This window comes from Salvia splendens, chromosome 1, assembly GCF_004379255.2.
Source record: "Salvia splendens isolate huo1 chromosome 1, SspV2, whole genome shotgun sequence".
NCBI lineage: Eukaryota > Viridiplantae > Streptophyta > Magnoliopsida > Lamiales > Lamiaceae > Salvia > Salvia splendens.
Window position 1 is genome coordinate 32700989 of NC_056032.1, and position 18767 is coordinate 32719755.

Sequence of the window (18767 nt, forward strand, 5' to 3'; positions counted from 1 at the left end):
CATGCGGCAGGAGCACCGATTAGGAGATAGAGCACAACACAAGAAAGATCCCCAAAAAGCCAAGGGCAAGAGAGACTTTTCGAAGGGTAGTTGCCCTAGGGATCAAGACCTCACGCCTTCCTATAAATGAAAATAGAGAAGGAGAAAGGAGGCAACACTCATTTTGGCTTCCGCTCTCTCCTAGGGTTGAAATGGGAACTCCCAACACTCAAAACTCTTGATTTCTGTCACACACACACACTTGGTTTTAGTTCAGTTTTATTTTAGCAGTGGTTGGGTGTCGGTTCTTGCACTTTTAACAATTTACTTCTGTAATTCCGTTCCGAGAAGGGACGATGAAACAATCTCTGTTTTTAGTTTTATTTTGTCTCATTTGGGTTTATGTTTATACCGTAGCATACTCTGGATGTTCCTAATGCAGTAGATTTGGTGTTATGAATTTGGTTCACGTTGAAATGTTTTGTTTACCATGCATGAATTCTCTGATTTACTTTTGATTTCCAATTTATGTTACATGCTTTAGCTGAGTGTTTCTGCTACTGTTTAATCTGTTAGATATGAGCTTTAACTTACGAATTCTGCTTGATCGCGAAGAAATCATAGATGAAATGTGTTATAATGTTTAGATATGGGTGTTTACGGAATTATAGAATAGATCTGATTAAGTTTACGTTGATTAATGGTGAGATCGTGTCTGATTTAGTTTCAATAGTCGTAGATCTGATGGTTAAGTTTTGATTTCTACATGAGCGTGACTCGATCAGTTTGTCTACGTGTTTACAGTAGTCTCTTTCTGCTTTAATTCGAAGTTATGCGTTAGTAAGTTTGTTTCTTCCTGCTAGGTTTGTTATGATGGAATTCCCTACAGATCTGTTTTACTCTATTATTTGATTTGGATGAGTGAGGAAGATGAGTTTGTTAGTAAAGTTTCGTTTTATCGTACATTTTGCAGAACTCTGACACTAGTTTACTTTTATTCTATTTGGCCATTTCAGGAAATGTTAATATGAGTTGATCAAGTTGATTTAAACTCAGTTTTACAAGTGGATTAGTTTAGTTAGTTTGGTCTCACAGTTCGTTCAATCTAGTAGTTTAACCCCGTAGAGTGTGGCCGCAGTCATTCCCATTTTGTCCTCAACAAATGTAGAACACATCGTCTCTGTGGGATCGATCCTTACTTCCCTTTACTAATCTATAGTATTATGGGTTAGGGTTTTGAAAACCCTGAGTTCCTCCATTTGCGCACTTAAGGTTGGATTAAGTCAAGTTAAGCAGTTTAAATTTCCAATGGATTCATTCACCGACATTCGCAGGTAAAAGGGCATACAATGTCCAGCTGGATTAGTTTGTCAATCTAACTTGAGTAGTCCATAACGACAGGAGAACAATTCAGGAATTCTTGAAGAGAAAAGGAGTTTTCACCTGCCATGTCAATATTTTATCTTTCATCCCCAGCACCAATAGTGCTATAAAAAATTATGCCCTTAAAATCCATCATTCCCTATTTTCACCACTACATATATTTATTTTTTAAAATTTTGTGTTAACAAAAATTATAAAATAGCAAAACAACTTAAAGGAAATACCAAAACATACTTATTTTCAAAAGTTACCAAACAAAAAAAACTAGTAGAATAAAGAAATAAATCAGATCAATTGAATCTCAATTTCTAGTAAGGTTGTTGATGAGTTGCTAGAGGACTTTACTCTCTTCCTCGTCCTGGGTCACGGAGAGTGACCTAATGGTGTCGAACAACATCTTGGGTCACGGATAGTGACCTAATGGTGTCCACAACATCCTAGGTCACAAAGAGTGACCTGACAATGTCCAACAATGTCCAACAATGTCCAAAAAATGTCCTCTACAACGATGCCTGGACCAAGCCATTGAGGGTCGGGTCTCAAGGCAGCAGTGTTGAGGCTTGTGGCTTGGTTGTCGTTGTCTTCCCATTCCACTTGCCGCTTTAACGCCATTGAGATGAATTTCTATAGGCATTTGTGTGTCAAAACTCTTCTTCATATGAGAGTTCAAGTCCACCGCATCGCACCTACCGCTGCTCTTGTACCTGCCTTGGGCGTCGATCTTCATATTCTTCCTACAGCTAGTCTCGTACCGCGCTTGGAATTTGGTTAAATTCATGACAAGGAGCTAGGCGTCGTAGAATTTACTCAGGAAATATATTGTGTTGGGAGTACGTCTTCATGGCCTTGTCGCGGGTGTCTTCCGAACTCAGGCCACTGCCTTTGGATGTTGTGGTGGACACAGGAAAATTTGGCAATATCCGTCTTCACTTGAGTCCAGTACTTGCGGAGGTGGCCGGCGGAGTGCCACTTTGCCAATGTCGGCTATAAGACATTGTACATCTCCTCGATAAGGGCCCAAAATCTGTTCACCCTCTGGTAGTTTGTGAAGATCGGATCCTCGATCAGAGATGTTGACCGAACACTTAGCCAGAGCCATCGACTCCTCAGAGATGTAGTTCTGGCTTTTGCGGTGTATGTCGTCTATGGCGCTTTGCGCTTTCCATTTGCCTTCCCTTTTTTTGCGCGCATTGGAAGCGGGAGCCTTCTCTAGAGGGAAGTTTGAAGGCTCCATGTCCGAGAGCTCGTACTCGCTGGTGTTGAAGTTCATATCAATATGGAATTTCCATACCTGGCCGATACACTTCGTCGCCATAATTGGGGTCAAGACCCTAGTCTTGACAAAATTTGTAGAAGGCGGCGGTGAGAGAGGGAGTCATCGGTCTGCCAGTAGGCAACATCGGGGGACCACCGGAGTGGGGACCACTAGGGCCACCGAGGAACTTCGGAGTTCCGTCGGGAGCATTCGAGTTTGAGAAACGACCGAGATTCATTTTTGAGAGAGAGAGAAATGAGATGAGAATAGATTGGAGTGAATGGGTGAATAAATGGGGTGAAAAATAGTGTATTTATAGAGTGAAAAAAGTGGGGAAAAAATCGCCAAGATCAACAGAAAAATTGGTGATTGGCGCCTACATTAACGCCGACAGGGCGGCGATCAGCACGCCCTATGCATCGTGCATTTCCCTCGGCATTGTAATCGGTGTTGTTCTTGCAATAGCGCCGATTTTTATGCCGATCGCATAGGGGGGAAAATATGCGCTATTGCGAGTGTCCAGTTCGCCGTCGGTGAATTAGGATTCTTCTATAATCCAAAAATATTAGTACTAGATTTCTATTCAAAATGTACCCTTATTTACTCCTGATAAGGAAAGCGGGTTAAAACCCTACACGATTTAGATGTAATTAACTGAGTATCTACAATTTTATGTTTAATAACGAGTATATTACTGTTTCAAAAAATAACAAGCATTACTATATATAATTGGCACATGTAGCTCCAGCTCAGGAGACATAATCCACATGAGTTCGTCTAAATTAATTGTTAATTACTCGAGTTAGCACCTTGAGAACATTAATCATTACTACCTACTAATTTGTACCAAGTTAAGTTAGGTTAAGCGTTACTTCAATTATGAAAATGACTTGTGGGGCATAATTAAGACAATTAATCCAAAAGTAGAGACCTAACAACTAATTAAGACAACTTGAATATCACTGTTCCAATTAAGAATTTGCTATTTTTAATCAAACTGTGTGGAGTGTATAACAGACACACATAATGTTATTACATTAATTTCTAAAAGTGTTTCTTTTTGTCAGAGGGTTTTCAATTTTAAGTATTATTTTTGCAAGACCTAAAAAATCTTAAAATTTTTGTATTGTATAGATGATAACTAAACTTTTTTTTTATGTATGCTACTATATTTCGCCGGATCCCGCCGACGATTTCTAACATCTATGCTATTCTATCTACTTACTATTATAAAAATGTGTGATTAAATTTACAAATTTTAATATATACCCATTTCTTACTTCTATATATAGACTTTATTTTTTTAATAGTATGAGATGGGAATCCTTTTATATATGTTTTGAAATTTTGACAAAAGTTATAAGGTTTCGGAGATATATCATTACATTCATAAATCATAATCTAGTTACAGCTAATAAACTAATTAATACATCTGTCCAAAAAAAACAAATTAATACTCAAGGTTCAACCATATAGAATTAGCCATCAGGTGGGCCTTATTAGAAAACTAACCACACGCTCATCAGAAAATAATTATGGAACCTTGACGTAGCAATAAGAAAGAAGTGATGTAGACATTTTATGTCGAATCGTAACATGATTTTGAGCTTGATTTGAATTAATTATACAATATTTAGTAAGAAAATATTTTTTTTGTTTAAATATACAAATATTTAAGAAAAATTTAATTTTTTTTTCGAAGTGTTGCAAAATGATTAGTATGAAATTTATTTTAAATCAATTAATGTTTATAAAACGATTTTGAATTTAAAATGTTAAAAAAAAAGTTCGATTATGTACGTACAATTATGTACGTTTATGATGTAAATGATTGGAGAAAACAGTTGATCAATTAACAAGTGTTTTATCATCCTACCAATTTATACGAGCAAACCTCAAAACCATCTCATTCGAATCGAACATTCTAAAATCTCATCCTATCACTAAATTAAAAGTTAAGTTCAATGCCACAGAATTAAATGTAGTAGGTATTTAAGTACAATGAGGATGACAAGAAAATTAATGATGATCATGAAATAATGATAATTCCACTTGTACTCACAAGGCCTGGCCAGGCCAGGCTTGAATACAACGTACCAACCGCAAAATCCCGTAGCCAGCGCCTCCAACTACAATTATACGGTTTGACTCTCCCATCAACGGCTAGCCTTCATTTCCGAGGAGCCTTCTCTGCCGTTCGATCGCCTCCGCCAACCAACAGGTTTTGACAACTCACGATCGACGGTTGGTGGTAACAGGTCACTGTGGGGCCAATCACGTCGAGCCACGTCGGTTACCCCCCCTAAATCATCAGCCTCCCACGTTCTGCTACAGTTATCCATTTTTGCCCCTCTTCATAAATTCTCCAATCAAAACTCACTCATCTCTCCCCCTTTCCAAACATACATTCCTTTCCACCTTTTTAATTGCACAATACAAGAAGATTCCTCATCTCCTCACTTCCCGCAATCCAGTTCCAAGGTAATCAATCCTACTTATCTCATTTTTCTGCCTTTCATTCTTCTATCTTAACAATCCACGATGATCATCCAATCCATCACTCTTCTTTCTGTAATTTAGGAGTATGTTACTGGATCTACTCTGAGTAAAAAGTGAAAAGGGGATTATCTCGTTCTCATAATTTATTTTTTATTTTGATTTGTTTTAGGAATATTCGTTTTTTGTGGAATGGAGTCCGAAAATGGGATTTGTGTTGAAGATGAAAAAAGATTAGTTCTTGAAAACTCTAATAGCGAAGGCTCAAGTGTGGATGTGAACAAGGAGAATGTGATCAGTGGTGAAAATGAAGTGGTAAAAGGCAAGGAAGGCATTAGTTCATCTCCGCCCCAATTCGAAGCATCTTCAACTGTATCAAAGACTACTAAAACCTCCAACGCTAAGAATCCTAATGGGAGATCCAAAAAATACAGTGAATTGGTCAAGAATCAATCTGATTCCAAAGGATCAGTAGCCTTTGGCCGGAGTAGGAAGCCAAGCCTGTCACAGTCTCTGTCCTTTCCGTCCAGAGGCCGTCACTCTGATCCGATGAAGAGAAGCACCGAGGTGCATCCGGCAAAGCCAGAGCCTCGGAGAAATGGTGTGAAATATAATGATGATGCCAAGGTTTCTGGTGGATTGAGTGTTAAAGGTGTGGTGAGGGCAGGAAAGGTTGCTGGTGGTAGACGTGCAACTTTAGCTTCGATGCCTAGTGCTTCTCAATCTGTGGTGAGGTTTTTGCTCTTTCAGTCTTACATTGATGTGTGTTTGGTGTTTTGTGCTTAGTTTTGATTGATGATGGTTTGATTTCAGTCAGGGAAGCAGTTTCCTGGTGATGGAAATGAAATGAAGACTGAAAGTGACTCGTATGTTGTTTGTTGCTTATTCTTGCTGCCTACGGTTTTAGCACATTGATTGCTCAATGTCTTACCTATGTTTCTGCCTCATTGAGTGTGGTTTAGTTGGTGATGCAGATTGGTTGAGAAGAGTTCGGAGCCTAGCAACGATATGTTGCCTTACAGGGAGGAGGAGGATGCTCGTTCCACTACATCATCGTACTAATCATATATCTTAGACTTTTTATAATGTTTCTTCTAACTTCGTCTTGTCCTATGTTTTGTTCTGGTTTGTGTTTAAATTGAATGTTCGCGACTTCTTTTTACCTTTGAACAGAACACTAACTCCTCGGACACAGCAGAGGATGAATGTCTTGGCCTTCTCTTTCAGGTTAGAAGAGCGTGCTGAGAAGCGGAAAGAGGTAGAAACTAGAAGCTTCGAGTGCATCATCATATGTTGTTTAGTTTTGTTAGTTTACTAAAAACATTAATGTCTTGGTGTGATGTCATCTATGCCATCGTCAGTTCTACTCGAAGATAGAAGAGAAAATACATGCCAAGGAAGTTGAAAAGACTACTCTGCAAGCAAAATCGACGGTACTACTACTCTCTGTTTGTCAAATATTATAACCTGAGAATTTGGTTGTTTCGGTTTGGTCACTCGCTTTTCTCGTCTTTTATATGATATCAGGAAAGCCGAGAGGCGGAGATAAAACAACTGAGAAAGAGCTTGACCTTCAAAGCTACGCCTATGCCAAGTTTCTACAAGGAACCTCCTCCAAAAAACGAACTCAAGAAGGTAAGAGTGAATGAACTTTAGAGGCTTATTGTGGGATGAATATTCACTGAGATATTATGCACATGCTTTAATTTAGGATATGAACCTTATTTCTTCAAGATACATAACTTCTTTAAAGATGTGTTTTATTACATAACACATTTCTACCTCAATAAAGTTCCACTATCAGGATAAGCCTTGCTCATGCATCATTAGTTTACTCAAATCCTTGCATTCCTATACATAGATACCGACCACACGTCCAATATCTCCGAAGCTTGGAAGGAACAAAGGTGCTACTGTTCCTGCGGCTGCCAACTCCCTTGAAAATGATGGCAATTCTCCTAGGTCTCCCAAGATCAATGGTGATAAAGGCACTGTTGCTTCGAAGAAGCCAACGAGAAGCTCCCTGCTCAAGCCTAAAACTCAAAATTCTCCCACAGGTACAAAAGCGAAAAATGTGGAGACAGGGGTCCAAAGCAATGCACAGACACCTGATAAAATTGGGGATTCTTTGCAGTGCAACGGATTTTCTGAGGCGGCTGCTGCTGCTGATGTTAGCGTCGAAGCTTGAATTAGGTGATCAATCACCTTTGCATGCTAAATTTCAAGGTGTTTCAAACTCCATTTTGCTGTGAATACAGTTGGTGTATGTTGTAAGTTTGAGTCAAGTGTATTTGTTCGATGTGGTTGCTATTTAATTTGTGTATTATGTATCATAGTGGAACAAGGAAGTAATACGTTGTACGACTACAGTAGATGTAGGGATATACATCTACCATCTGTAACTTCTTTTCTTCTCTCTCTATATATTTAATAGGCTTATAATCATGTGTTGTTCATGGCCTGTTCTCAATATACTGGAAATTTGTATACACTTTTTCAACATATATATCTTCATTTTATTTGTTACATGCGATTTCTTTCTTTATTTAGTGGCATAGCCGCATAGGATTATTGGTCGAGGGTCGAGGCCATTATAGTGATATTTATTTCTTTGACTTTAAACTTGGAAAGGCACTCATGAAAAGATACGGACTTGAAACAGTACCATCATATCTGGCGATCTAATGGCTGTCATTATTCAGACTGTATTTTTCATTTTTTCTTCATTGTAAATGGTAGTTTGATATTTCAACACAAGTTCATACAATTTAAATTATTGGATCTCCCCGCGGACATCCCTGCGGACATCCTAAAAACACTTCCTGTCACGTCATACGGACTTCCCACTGCGGATGCCACGTCATACGGACATCCCACTGCACAGTGACGGACATCCCGACGGACTTCCCATATTAAAAAAAATTCACAAATTAACCAATTTAACAATTTACGGAAGTAAAATTTCGACTCAAATAAGGAGAAAATGAGAACATTGGCTCATCATCCCATACCACTGCGGGTACATGTTGTAGTACCCGGCATCATCCCCGCCGGCATTTGAGGTTGGGGCATCATTCCCGGCAGTTGGGGCATCGCGGCAGACATCGGCGCCGTTCCGCCGACGGGAAAAAAAGGTGACGGTGAGTCGCTCGAAGCGGGAGAATCGCTATCGTGGTGCTCCATTGTTCTTCGAAAGAAAAGTGTGTTTAGAGAGAGAGAAACTTGTTAAAACAAGTGGTGCGATTGACATGAAGTGCAACGAGACGTATTTATAGAATTTTTTTAAAAAAATTAATGCAAAAATCAGGAATTCCGCGCCGACGTCCGTGGAAGTCAACGCAATGGCAGACGTCCCGACGGACGACAGCAAAAAGGCGCGGACATGCGGTGTCCGTATCGGACGTCCGTATCCGTTGAACAGTTGCACAATGGAGGACGTCCCGCGCGGACGTCGCGCACTCCGGTCTGACATCCGCGCGGAAGTCCACCATTACAGATGCTCTTAGAGCATCCACGGTAGGACGGACATCCCAATAGTCTAGCACTAGGACATCCCAAAAATACCTCATGCCACGTCACTAGGACATTCCATTACACTTCCACATCACTAGGACATCCCACTGCACAATAATAGCCTAGCACTAGGACTAGCCGACGCCCTAACCAATAAAACAAATTGAAAAATACGATTAATTCGCTTTTTTTTCCTCAAACACCATCACGGTGGAGGGTTAAGGCAGACCCCCAACCTGTCAATATCAAAAATTATGAAAGAAACATAAATCAACCAAGTCCAAAAGTGACTCGGTCCGCACAGGAGATACAAATCACAAGAGCTAACAAAGCTACAATGGTATCTCCACAGACCGGGTACTAACCATCTAACAAACGATAAAACTAACATAACAAGAAAATAAATACAAGGATGGTGACCAAGGGTTGGCCATCTCCAAAGGAAAAAATAAAAACCATAAATCAAAACCACGAGCCAAGTGTAGTAGTCATCCATCTCGATATCTGAATCTGAAGTTCGAATAGCCCAACTGGTCCATCCTCACGAGCGACTTCAAATACCGAGGCGTTGAATCCGCATCAAAGAAAGTGATGGCAGGGGTCTGTACCCCCTACCTGCCAGAAAATCGGCTAGTCGGTTGCCCTCTCTAAAGATGTGAGAGAACATAACCTGCAACTGTGAGAGCAAAGTGCGAATGCGAGCCATGTGATGTCTCACATCTACTGCTCCTCCGCGTCCTGAAGTGAACACCGCGACCACTGCTGCTGCATTCATCTCGACCCAAACCTGCGAAGAGAACTGCATAGCCAATGTCAACCCGTGAAGAAAAGCTAAGAGCTCCGCCTCGAAGGCCGGCCCAGCTACGAGTGACGTGCAAAAGGCCCCCAGGAGAGAACCGTCTGAACCACGAACCACTCCCCCACCGCCATCTTGTCTCGTCGAGGTGAAAAAGGCCCCATCGGTGTTCAGCTTCACCCAAGGATCGTCAGGTGGATGCCAAAGCACACTCAGGGACCTCAGAACTCGTCGGCGAGGAGGAACCGAAGGCATGAAGTCGACAGTCGGGGTGCAACCGCGCCAGTGAAGGGGTAGGAGCACACCCGCCGCCACCAAGATCCGCAGATATCGAATAACCTGCCAAATAACATGTGAAGAACGAAAAGAAATGTCGCGGTGCTTGCAGCTATTCCTCTCCGTCCAAATGAACCAATATACAAGGCAAGGGATAATGAAACTGATGTGCAAGGTGGGAGCCCTGTGAGAGGACCTCCACCAAAATCCTAGTCTAAGTGCAATGTTAGTGCACGTGTGAATGTGTGTGCTGATGTACGGGAACTAGCCATCGAAGAAATCCCAAACCGATCTCGCCAGAGGACTCGACACAAAAAAATGCTGGAAAGACTCGACTGAAAAAGAAGAGACACAACACAGACACTTGGATGTGAGAGAGATACCACGAGTCTGAACATAACACTCAACGGGGACCCTCTGGACGAGGAGGCGCCAGATGAAGACAGAGATAGTCGGGGTCAGCCCAGCATTCCAAACCATGCGAAGTCCGAAATGTCTAGGGGACCGTGTCCGGATGAGCTCCCAAGCTGAGGCCGTCGAGAACTCGCCATCGCCAGTGAGGCTCCATCGCATCACATCCCGCCTGCCCACCTCAATCGGAACAGTCCTGATAAGATCCAACACATACAAAGGCACACCATACAAAGCCAAATAATCATGCAGTTTTTCAGAATGCCAAGTATGATCATGCCAGAACCTAAAAACCTCAGCGGCAGGAAGGTCAGTCCCGGGCAGACAATAGGTCCTAAGGGGGTGATCCCCGACCCACACGTCGTCCCAGAAACTAATCCGCCCTTCGCCTAGGGACCATCTAATAAGACCATGCACCTGACCCCTAATATGAGTGAGCCTACGCCAAATAGAACTATCATGCACAGAGTAAGGGGAAATAAAAGCATGCCCAGCATGGAAACAGTACTTGTGCATCGTGAACTGCGCCCACAAAGAATCCTGCGCGAGGAATCTCCACCAGAGCTTGATGCTGAAAGCCTTGACGAGCTCACGAAAACGACGGATGCCAAGGCCTCCCTCATCCAACGGCAAGCAAATCTTCTTCCTCCAGCTAACCCAGTGAATCTTTCTCTGCTCCCCCACCGTGCCTCAAAAAAACCTGGCCAAAATCTGCTCCAAATCCTTCATCCAATACTCATACGGCTTCAGGATTGGAAGATGTGAAGAGGGATAGTGACAAGGGTGCTCTTGATCAGAGCAAGGCGACTTCCAAGAGAAAGATGTTTATGCGACCAGCTGTGAATCCGGTCCACCATCTTCTGTCGGATATCTAACAGGTACTCGGCCTTCAGCCCCCCCTTATAAATAGGCACTCCTAGGTAGGTAAAGGGGAGAAAACCCTGCTGGAAACCACTCGCATGTGCCACCTCTACCGCCCAAGCGTCGAACTTCTCAAAGAGATAGAAGTGACTCTTTCCCCTGTTCACCATCTGACCCGAGACGGCGGAATAGTGCTCCAGACACTGCACCAGCTTCTCTACGGACTGTCTGTGTGCCCTGACGAAAATGACAATGTCATCGGCATAAGACAGATGAGATATGACTGGGGCGCGCCTAGCACATCTCTAGGCCATGTCAGGGTGCGTGTCCACGAGCCTGTCCAAGCTCCTCGAAAGATAGTCCGCTGCCAGCACTAACAACGAGGGCGATAACGGGTCTCCCCGGCGGAGTCCCCTAGTGGAGTGGAAGAAACCTGCCGTAGCTCCATTCACAAGCACAGAAAGCCAACAAGAAGAGATGCATCGGCTGACAATACTCACCCACCCCGGTGGGAATCCCATCCTCTCAAACACCACGAGGAGGAAAGGCCACTGCACTCGATCATAGGCCTTTGCCATATCTAGCTTGAGGGCCAGATTAGGCGAGTTTGCCTTCGGAATGAGCGACCTGCTTCGTTTGAGTTGTTGGTGTTTATCAAATATACTACAAATGAAGTGTAAATGAGTTGTAAATATTGAGTATAAATAAAAAAGTAAAAAAAAATTAAAAAAATCGGGATGTCTGTGCTCTTGTTCGTGCAATAGCGGACAAGAGCACGGACTAAAGGTAGGACATCCGGTTTCGGGCGTGGACGAGAGCTCGTCCTACTTCGGGACGTCCTACCTATCGTCCTACCTTTAGTCCGCTATTGTGACGGACACCCCCATGGACTAACCGCTAGTCCTACCTTTAGTCCGCTATTGCGGATGCTCTTAGTGGAGAATAATGTCTCTCTCATTAGAGTGAAAAGGGTTTCTAAAATTAGAAAATGTCTATTCTTATAGGACAGACTAAAAAGGAAATAGTGCACATTCTTGTGGAACGGGTGGAATAGATGATTTTGGTTATATAATATAATACTCACTTCCTCCGTCCCATAATAGGAGTCCCACAATAGATGAATTCGGTTATTTACTATGAACTTTTTTTTTAGTTTCTCAACATTAGATTGGTATCAATTTTGGTTAGTAATGTTTAATAATATCATCGAGGTCCTTTAACTTCGATTTAAAATTGTTTGAACTACTTTTTCATTGTTTGGAACTTTTTTTGGGCGAAAAACTCTAAAGTCCTTAGAGCATCCACAGTGGTGCGGATATCCCGGAGGACATCCACGCGGACATCCCCAAAACACCTCATGTCACGTCATAAGGACTTCCCACTGTACTGCCACGTCATAAGGACATCTCACTGTACATTGGCAGACATCCCCAAGGACATCCCGACGGACTTCCCACAATAAAAAAAATTCACAAATTCACCAAATTAAACAATTTACGGAATTAAACAATTTACGGAATTAAAATTTCGACACAAATACGAAGAAATTGCAATCACTTTATTTTAAAAAAATATACATAGTACAAAAAAAACATACATAATTATTAAAAAAATTACATAGTTAAAAAATAAAACTCTCGTCTCACTCCTCGAATTCCCCATCGCCAGTACCTTCGTCGTCCCCGCCGGTAGTCCCCTCGTCGCCACTCTCCGCCATGTCTCCGAACCTCAAATCGCGCCACATACTGTTGATGATATCCTTCAGCGACGACCTGTAATAGCGATCGGTCAATGTCCCTCATTCAACCATTGCACGTAACAGGGTTTCATGTTGCGCGACGAGGGCGAGTGAGGGGAGCTTGGGATCATTTTGGATAGGAGCTGCCGATTGGGCCTCGGCGGACCCGCTGGCGCTTCCACTCGCCATCCGCACCGCTGACTTTTGCCCCACCGGTCGACGCCGGCTGGTCGACGATGAAGGTGTCGGGAACTCTGCCTCGGCGGGAGGAGTTCGTGGGAACCAGCACTGCTATTGTACTCCCCGGAGGCATTGATCTTTTTCCGCTTCGGCCAACCAGATTCAACACCCGCAGTAAACTTGGCCGAAGTCTGCACCACAAGATACACCTCCCAATATTTGAATTCCCCAAAGCCCGCCGCAGCGTCTTTGAACTGATGGTGAGACAGAAGCTTCACATCCTCGGCAGACATGCCGCTGGTTGCCGAGCGGAGATTGTTTGTGTAAATGCCGGCGAATCGGCTGAGCTGCCTCTTCAGCCGCTCCCACTGTTTTCGGCATTGCTCTCCGTTGTGAGGCTTCCCCCCTGGCGGTTTGAATTGGAGGTAGCTTTGGCTAATGCGCCACCACATCCTGTCGATATGCTGGTTAGCCCTGATATATAGATCCTCCACTATGCCGATCCACGCCTTCGCAAGCGTGATGCACTCCTCTGTGCTCCAAACGGTCCTCTTTTTCCCGCTGGATTCCTCCCCCACCTCAGCGGTCACCGCCTCACCATCGTACCCCGCCGCAGGTGAGGTAGAGCCCCGTCCCCTGCCCCTCCCTTTCCTTGTCCTCCCCTTTCTCCATATCGCCATTGGTGCGTCTGTGGGAGAATCCCGGATAGGAGATAGCCCCAACTCCTCAAACGAGAACGTCTCGATGCCAGTGAACTGAGTCTCGAGAGGTGTACTCGGGGGGTTATCCGTCGACAGTAAATACATATAGGGGCGATAGACATTGTCCACCGGTGATTGGGGGACCCCCTGCCTACTCCCCCTGCAGCGACAGGCGAGCCATGCATCATCCTCGGCATCATCATCCCCGGCATTGGGGTCATTCCGGCACTCACCCCGGGCATTTGGGGCATCATCCCATACCAAGGCAGGTACATGTTGTAGTACCCGGGCATCATCCCCACCATTCCGGACATCGTGGCGGACATTGGGGTACTTCCGCCAACGGGAAAGATCGGTCCCTGTGACTCGCTCATGGCGGAGGAATCACTATCGTTGTGCTCCATTTATCTTCGCAAGAAAAATATTTAGAGAGAGAGAGAGATACTCGTTAATATAAGTGGTGCGAATGAAATGAAGTTCAACGAGTCGTATTTATAGAATTTTTGAAAAAAATAATAAAATAATCGGGACGTCCGCGCGGACGTCCGTGGAGTCAACGCAATGGCGGACGTTCGCAAGGAAGTCGCGACGGACGTCCCGGGAACGCCGCGGAACTCCGGTGTCCGCAGCGGACGTCCGTATCTGCGTCGCTGCACAATGGCGGACGTCCCGCGCGAAACTCCTGGACGCCGGCCGGACGTCCGCCGGGACGGACGCCATTGTGGGTGCTCTTAAAGGGCATTCAATTAGTTTACTCTCTTTCTTCATTTAAAATAGAGGAAACATTTTTTCAGTCCCCAAATTATAGATTAGTATCAATTTTGGTCCATAACATTTAAAAATATCATCCAAAGTCCTTTAACTTTGATTTAATATATTTTGAATTGTTTTTCACCTTTTGGAATTTTTTTTAGCAAAATTATTCTCAAAGGCATTCTAATCTACTAGTAATGAAAAAGAGACACAACTTTCCGCCACAATTCAACTTTTCAAATGAATTGACATATTTTTGCATTTTGTAATTGAATTTTATTCATTAATCTCTCTCTTTGAAATCACAAAATTGACAAAATAAGTTTTTACTTATGAAATGTAGAAACAGCCATAATGGTGCCAATAATAATGCAAAAGAATTTCCATCTCTTCAAAAGAAACTTCATTTTCAGCCACCATCTGACGCCCCCGCGGCGTGACAAATACAGTTTAAATTTCATAACTAAATTATTAAGGTTAGGTTAAACCAAGCTTCATTCGAAAATTAGATTAGACAAAACGCATGGGCTGAAAAAAATATTAAAAAATGATAAATAAAAGGTCACAGGACTTGAATTGGAGGTTAATCATACTAAAACCCCCAAAAAAAGTGACAACAGCAGCAATATATATTCTTCAAAAGGACTGTATATTTATTGAAATACAATGTCGGTGGAGCAAACTTGCATACAATTAAAGAAAAAAAAGAAATTGGATAGTCTAAATACAGTATTTATGCCCAAATAAGACAAAAAGACAAAGAAAAAATAAAAATAAAAAATGCTCCTGTGGGGGCTCGGAAGAACAAACAATTAACACAACTATGTCCTGTCTTTCACCCCTTTATGTTTTTGTCTAATAATCTGTCATTATTTAAACAAAGTAAAAACTTTAAGTTAATTTGGCATAATTTAAAGAATATACAGTAAAACACGTAAACAAAAAGTCCCACTCACTTACCTTTTTGCACCATCTCCTCGCCTTCCCTTTTTTTCATTTTTTCCAAGTGTGAGAGTTAATGACAACTAGAGAAATGAGCATCCTGTCCAACAGCTCCAAGCATTTTGCATGTCACTTCCAATAGCTTCCCTGCACACCATATTATTGTTAATTATACAAATTAATAATCCTTCTACATTATAAAAAACATATTTCAAGATTTATTGTCTACTAAATGAAATACTTGCAAGTACCAAGTCAAACAATCAAGAATTATTATGAAAAAATTAAGCCCACAGCTGGGCTAGGCTGGACGACTAATTGGGGCTAAAATCTGGTGGCCGACACTCACTACACATTATCATACACCCTCGCCCAAAATCCAGTTATCATGATTAGTTGATTACCAAATCCTATTATTGACAAAACCCATGAGGTCAATCCGTGTTCTCGATACCACTGGATACTAACCATCCACCGACAGATTCTAGTTTCATAACTCAAACAGCAATTTTCATTTCATTAATTAATTCAGATGTAAAAGAAATTAGTGAAAGTGAAGCCATAACTAACACCTTGAGACGTCCACTGATCAAAACTTAAAACAAAAGTAACTAATTAACTTCACCTAATCCATAAAACAACTTAACCTTGCAAGCCAATCTAGAATGGGTCTCTGCTTGTTTTAAAAGCTGATCAACGTCTGCGTGAAGAAAAATTTAATAAAACATTGTCCCTAAATCCCAAAATTCCATAATCAACCCAAATTTAATTAATCTCGACATGTAATTAATCCCTAATTACGAATTAACAAACTAAACCACCGCCGGCGTAAAAAGACAAAAACACAAATTCAAAAGATACCTCTTCTCGGTCTAGACACAATCTTAGCGGCGGGAGCAGCTTTCGGCGCGGCAGTGCTTTCCTCCGCCGGAAACAGAACTCCGTCAATTCCCTGAACAGAAATCCTACCGTCGGTGTAAATATCGGGGTCGAATAGATAAGCGGATCCTTCACCCCGCCCGAATTTAACGGAGCCGTCGGCCTCCTCCGCCGCCACTTTATGCGGCAATCTCAGCGTATCGTAATTAACCTTCCCGAATCTCCTCACTGAATTGTACATACTTTCCTCCGTTTGGTATTCGGGGATCAGATGATAATACATGATCTGCTCCGGCGCCCCAGGCTCGCTGAGCTGGTCGGTGGTCAGCTTGGCCATAGCCTCGTCGTTGGGGGCTAAAACCGTCAAAACGTATCCCTCGGAAACAAGTCTGCCCATCTCAGTAGCTAATGAGGTGAGATTGACCAGAATATCGGCTAACTCGTTGTAACCGCCGTAATGCAGGAGGGTTTGGATGAAGTCCTTCACTTGGCTCTCGCCGTCGAAGTGGTGGTGGGGTCCGCCGGGGCCAGGGGCGGGGGCGGGAGCCAGGGAGGGGCCGGGGGCCATGGCGTCGAAAATGGGGAGGGCAGGCGCCCCGCCGGCGGGGACAGGCGGCGCGGGCTTTTTTAGGCGGTGCGTCCTCGGGTCGACCTCCGGCGCGCCCTCCGGGAGCACGGCGGAGGTGGTGCGGAGGCTCCGCCGGGCATTGAAGTCCTGCTGGACGGATTTCGGGATCAGTAACCGCTCAATGCCGTGGATTACTCCGTCGGGGCGGATGATGTCGTCGGATTTGATAAGTTTAGCGGTGCTCACGGTTTTGTCGCCGTTGAGGGGAATCTTCTCACGGCAGAGGGTGGTGTGGTGGAGGGGCTTGTCGGGCCAGTGATTGGACTCAATGCGGGCGGGGATCATGTGGAAAAGCAGGAGATTTTGGAGGGATTTTAGGTTTCCGGGCTCGAGAAGGAAGCGCTTGAACTCGGGGTCCAATTCCCGCTCCAGCGCCTCATTTCTGGGCGCGAAAATGGTGATATTGTGTTTGGCGACGGCTTCTTCGAGAGTCTGAAGGAGGAGGGCCTTCTCGACCAGCTCCGAGAGCTCAGTGTAGTGAGAGTCTAAGAGAGCGACGAGGACGGAGTTGGAATTGATCTGGGCGGTGGAGTTTGAGGGCTTGGCGGTGGGATTTTCCTGTAATGCGGAGGCGAGGGTGAGAAGGAAGAGGACGCCATAGATCTGGCAATCCATGGCGTTTGATGAATTTTGGGCTATGTGTTGTTTCTCTCTCTAGAAAGGGCTTTATTTAGGTGGGGGATTTGTTTCTCTACTGGAAAAATGTTGAAAATGTGGACTTGCTTAGCTTTGGATTGTGGGGAATGGGATGTGCATTTGGTAGTTTGGTGGAAATATTAAACTCTACCATAGTCCTCGATACTAAATTTCTAAGAGCATCACTGCGCCGTCTTCCCACCGTTCCTTAACCGTCCCTTAAATTACTATTTAGACCCACTGTACTTTATTCCTTCATCCCTTAACTAAGGGACGGAACCTGCAACGCTCCGTCCCTTAACCGTCTCTTATTTCGTTCCTTAAATTACTATTCTTTCAATTTCATTTTTTATTTTTTTTTCCAACACAATTCAATTAAAACAAACACACTTCATTAAAATTAAAATAACATTACATTATAAAATAAAAATAAACTTAAAATTTAAAAAAAACATAATTAAAATCTTTTAAAAAATGACATAATTTAAAATATAATTTTATATGGACATCCTTGAATGTTTTATGTTTCACTTTCGATGTGAGACAAAATCATTCTTGGATGTCTCTATAAAAGAGAAATAACCAAGAATGATTTTGTCCCACATCGAAAGTGAAACATAAAACATTCAAGGATGTCTCTGTAAAAGAAGAACAACCAAGAATGATTTTATCTCACATCGAAAGTGAAACATAAAACATTCAAGGTTGTCTCTATAAAAGAGAAGCAACCAAGAATGACTTTGTCCCACGTCGAAAGTGGAATATAAAACATTCAAGGTTGTCTCAATAAAAGAGAAGCAACCAATAATGACTTTGTCCCACATCGAAAGTGAAACATAAAACATTCAAGGATGTCTCTATAAACGAAGAACAACCAAGAATGATTTTATCTCACATCGAAAGTGAAACATAAAACATTCAAGGTTGTCTCTATAAAAGAGAAGCAACCAAGAATGACTTTGTCTCACATCGAAAGTGAAACATAAAATATTCAAGGTTGTCTCTATAAAAGAGAACCAACCAAGAATGACTTTGTCCCACATCGAAAGTGAAACGTAAAACATTCAAGGTTGTCTCTATAAAAGAGAAGAAACCAAGAATGACATTGTCCCACATCGAAAGTGGAACATAAAATATTCAAGGTTGTCTCTATAAAAGATAAACAACCAAGAATGACTTTATCCCACATCGAAAGTGGAACATAAAACATTCAAAGTTGTCTCTATAAAAGAGAACCAACCAAGAATGACTTTGTCCCACATCGAAAGTGGAACATAAAACATTCAAGGTTGTCTCTATAAAAGAGAAGCAACCAAGAATGAGTTTCATAAATTCGCCAG

The 18767-nt window shown here is 42.7% G+C and overlaps 2 protein-coding genes across 3 annotated transcripts; one reads left to right on the forward strand and one right to left on the reverse strand.

The window, feature by feature from the left end:
• Positions 1 to 4940: 4940 nt before the first annotated feature.
• LOC121798486 (protein WVD2-like 4) lies at positions 4941 to 7639 on the forward strand. Its single transcript, XM_042197522.1, has 8 exons — positions 4941 to 5098; positions 5286 to 5842; positions 5927 to 5979; positions 6088 to 6168; positions 6287 to 6371; positions 6475 to 6546; positions 6641 to 6748; positions 6975 to 7639. The coding sequence occupies exons 2-8, from the start codon at positions 5306 to 5308 to the stop codon at positions 7299 to 7301; spliced, it is 1263 nt and encodes a 420-aa protein (XP_042053456.1). The 5' UTR covers positions 4941 to 5098; positions 5286 to 5305; the 3' UTR covers positions 7302 to 7639.
• Positions 7640 to 14972: 7333 nt separating this feature from the next.
• Positions 14973 to 17563, reverse strand: LOC121747421 (fasciclin-like arabinogalactan protein 17). Of its 2 annotated transcripts, XR_006039199.1 has the most exons (3): positions 16146 to 17563; positions 15303 to 15431; positions 14973 to 15205 (listed from the first exon to the last, which is right to left on the reverse strand). XR_006039199.1 is itself a non-coding variant. In XM_042141462.1 (2 exons), the coding sequence occupies exons 1-2, from the start codon at positions 17404 to 17406 to the stop codon at positions 15358 to 15360; spliced, it is 1335 nt and encodes a 444-aa protein (XP_041997396.1). In that variant the 5' UTR covers positions 17407 to 17563; the 3' UTR covers positions 15298 to 15357. The 2 variants fall into 2 exon arrangements, 1 of the variants encoding a protein (XP_041997396.1); XM_042141462.1 differs by lacking the exon at positions 14973 to 15205 and having other exon boundaries at positions 15298 to 15431.
• Positions 17564 to 18767: the final 1204 nt, after the last annotated feature.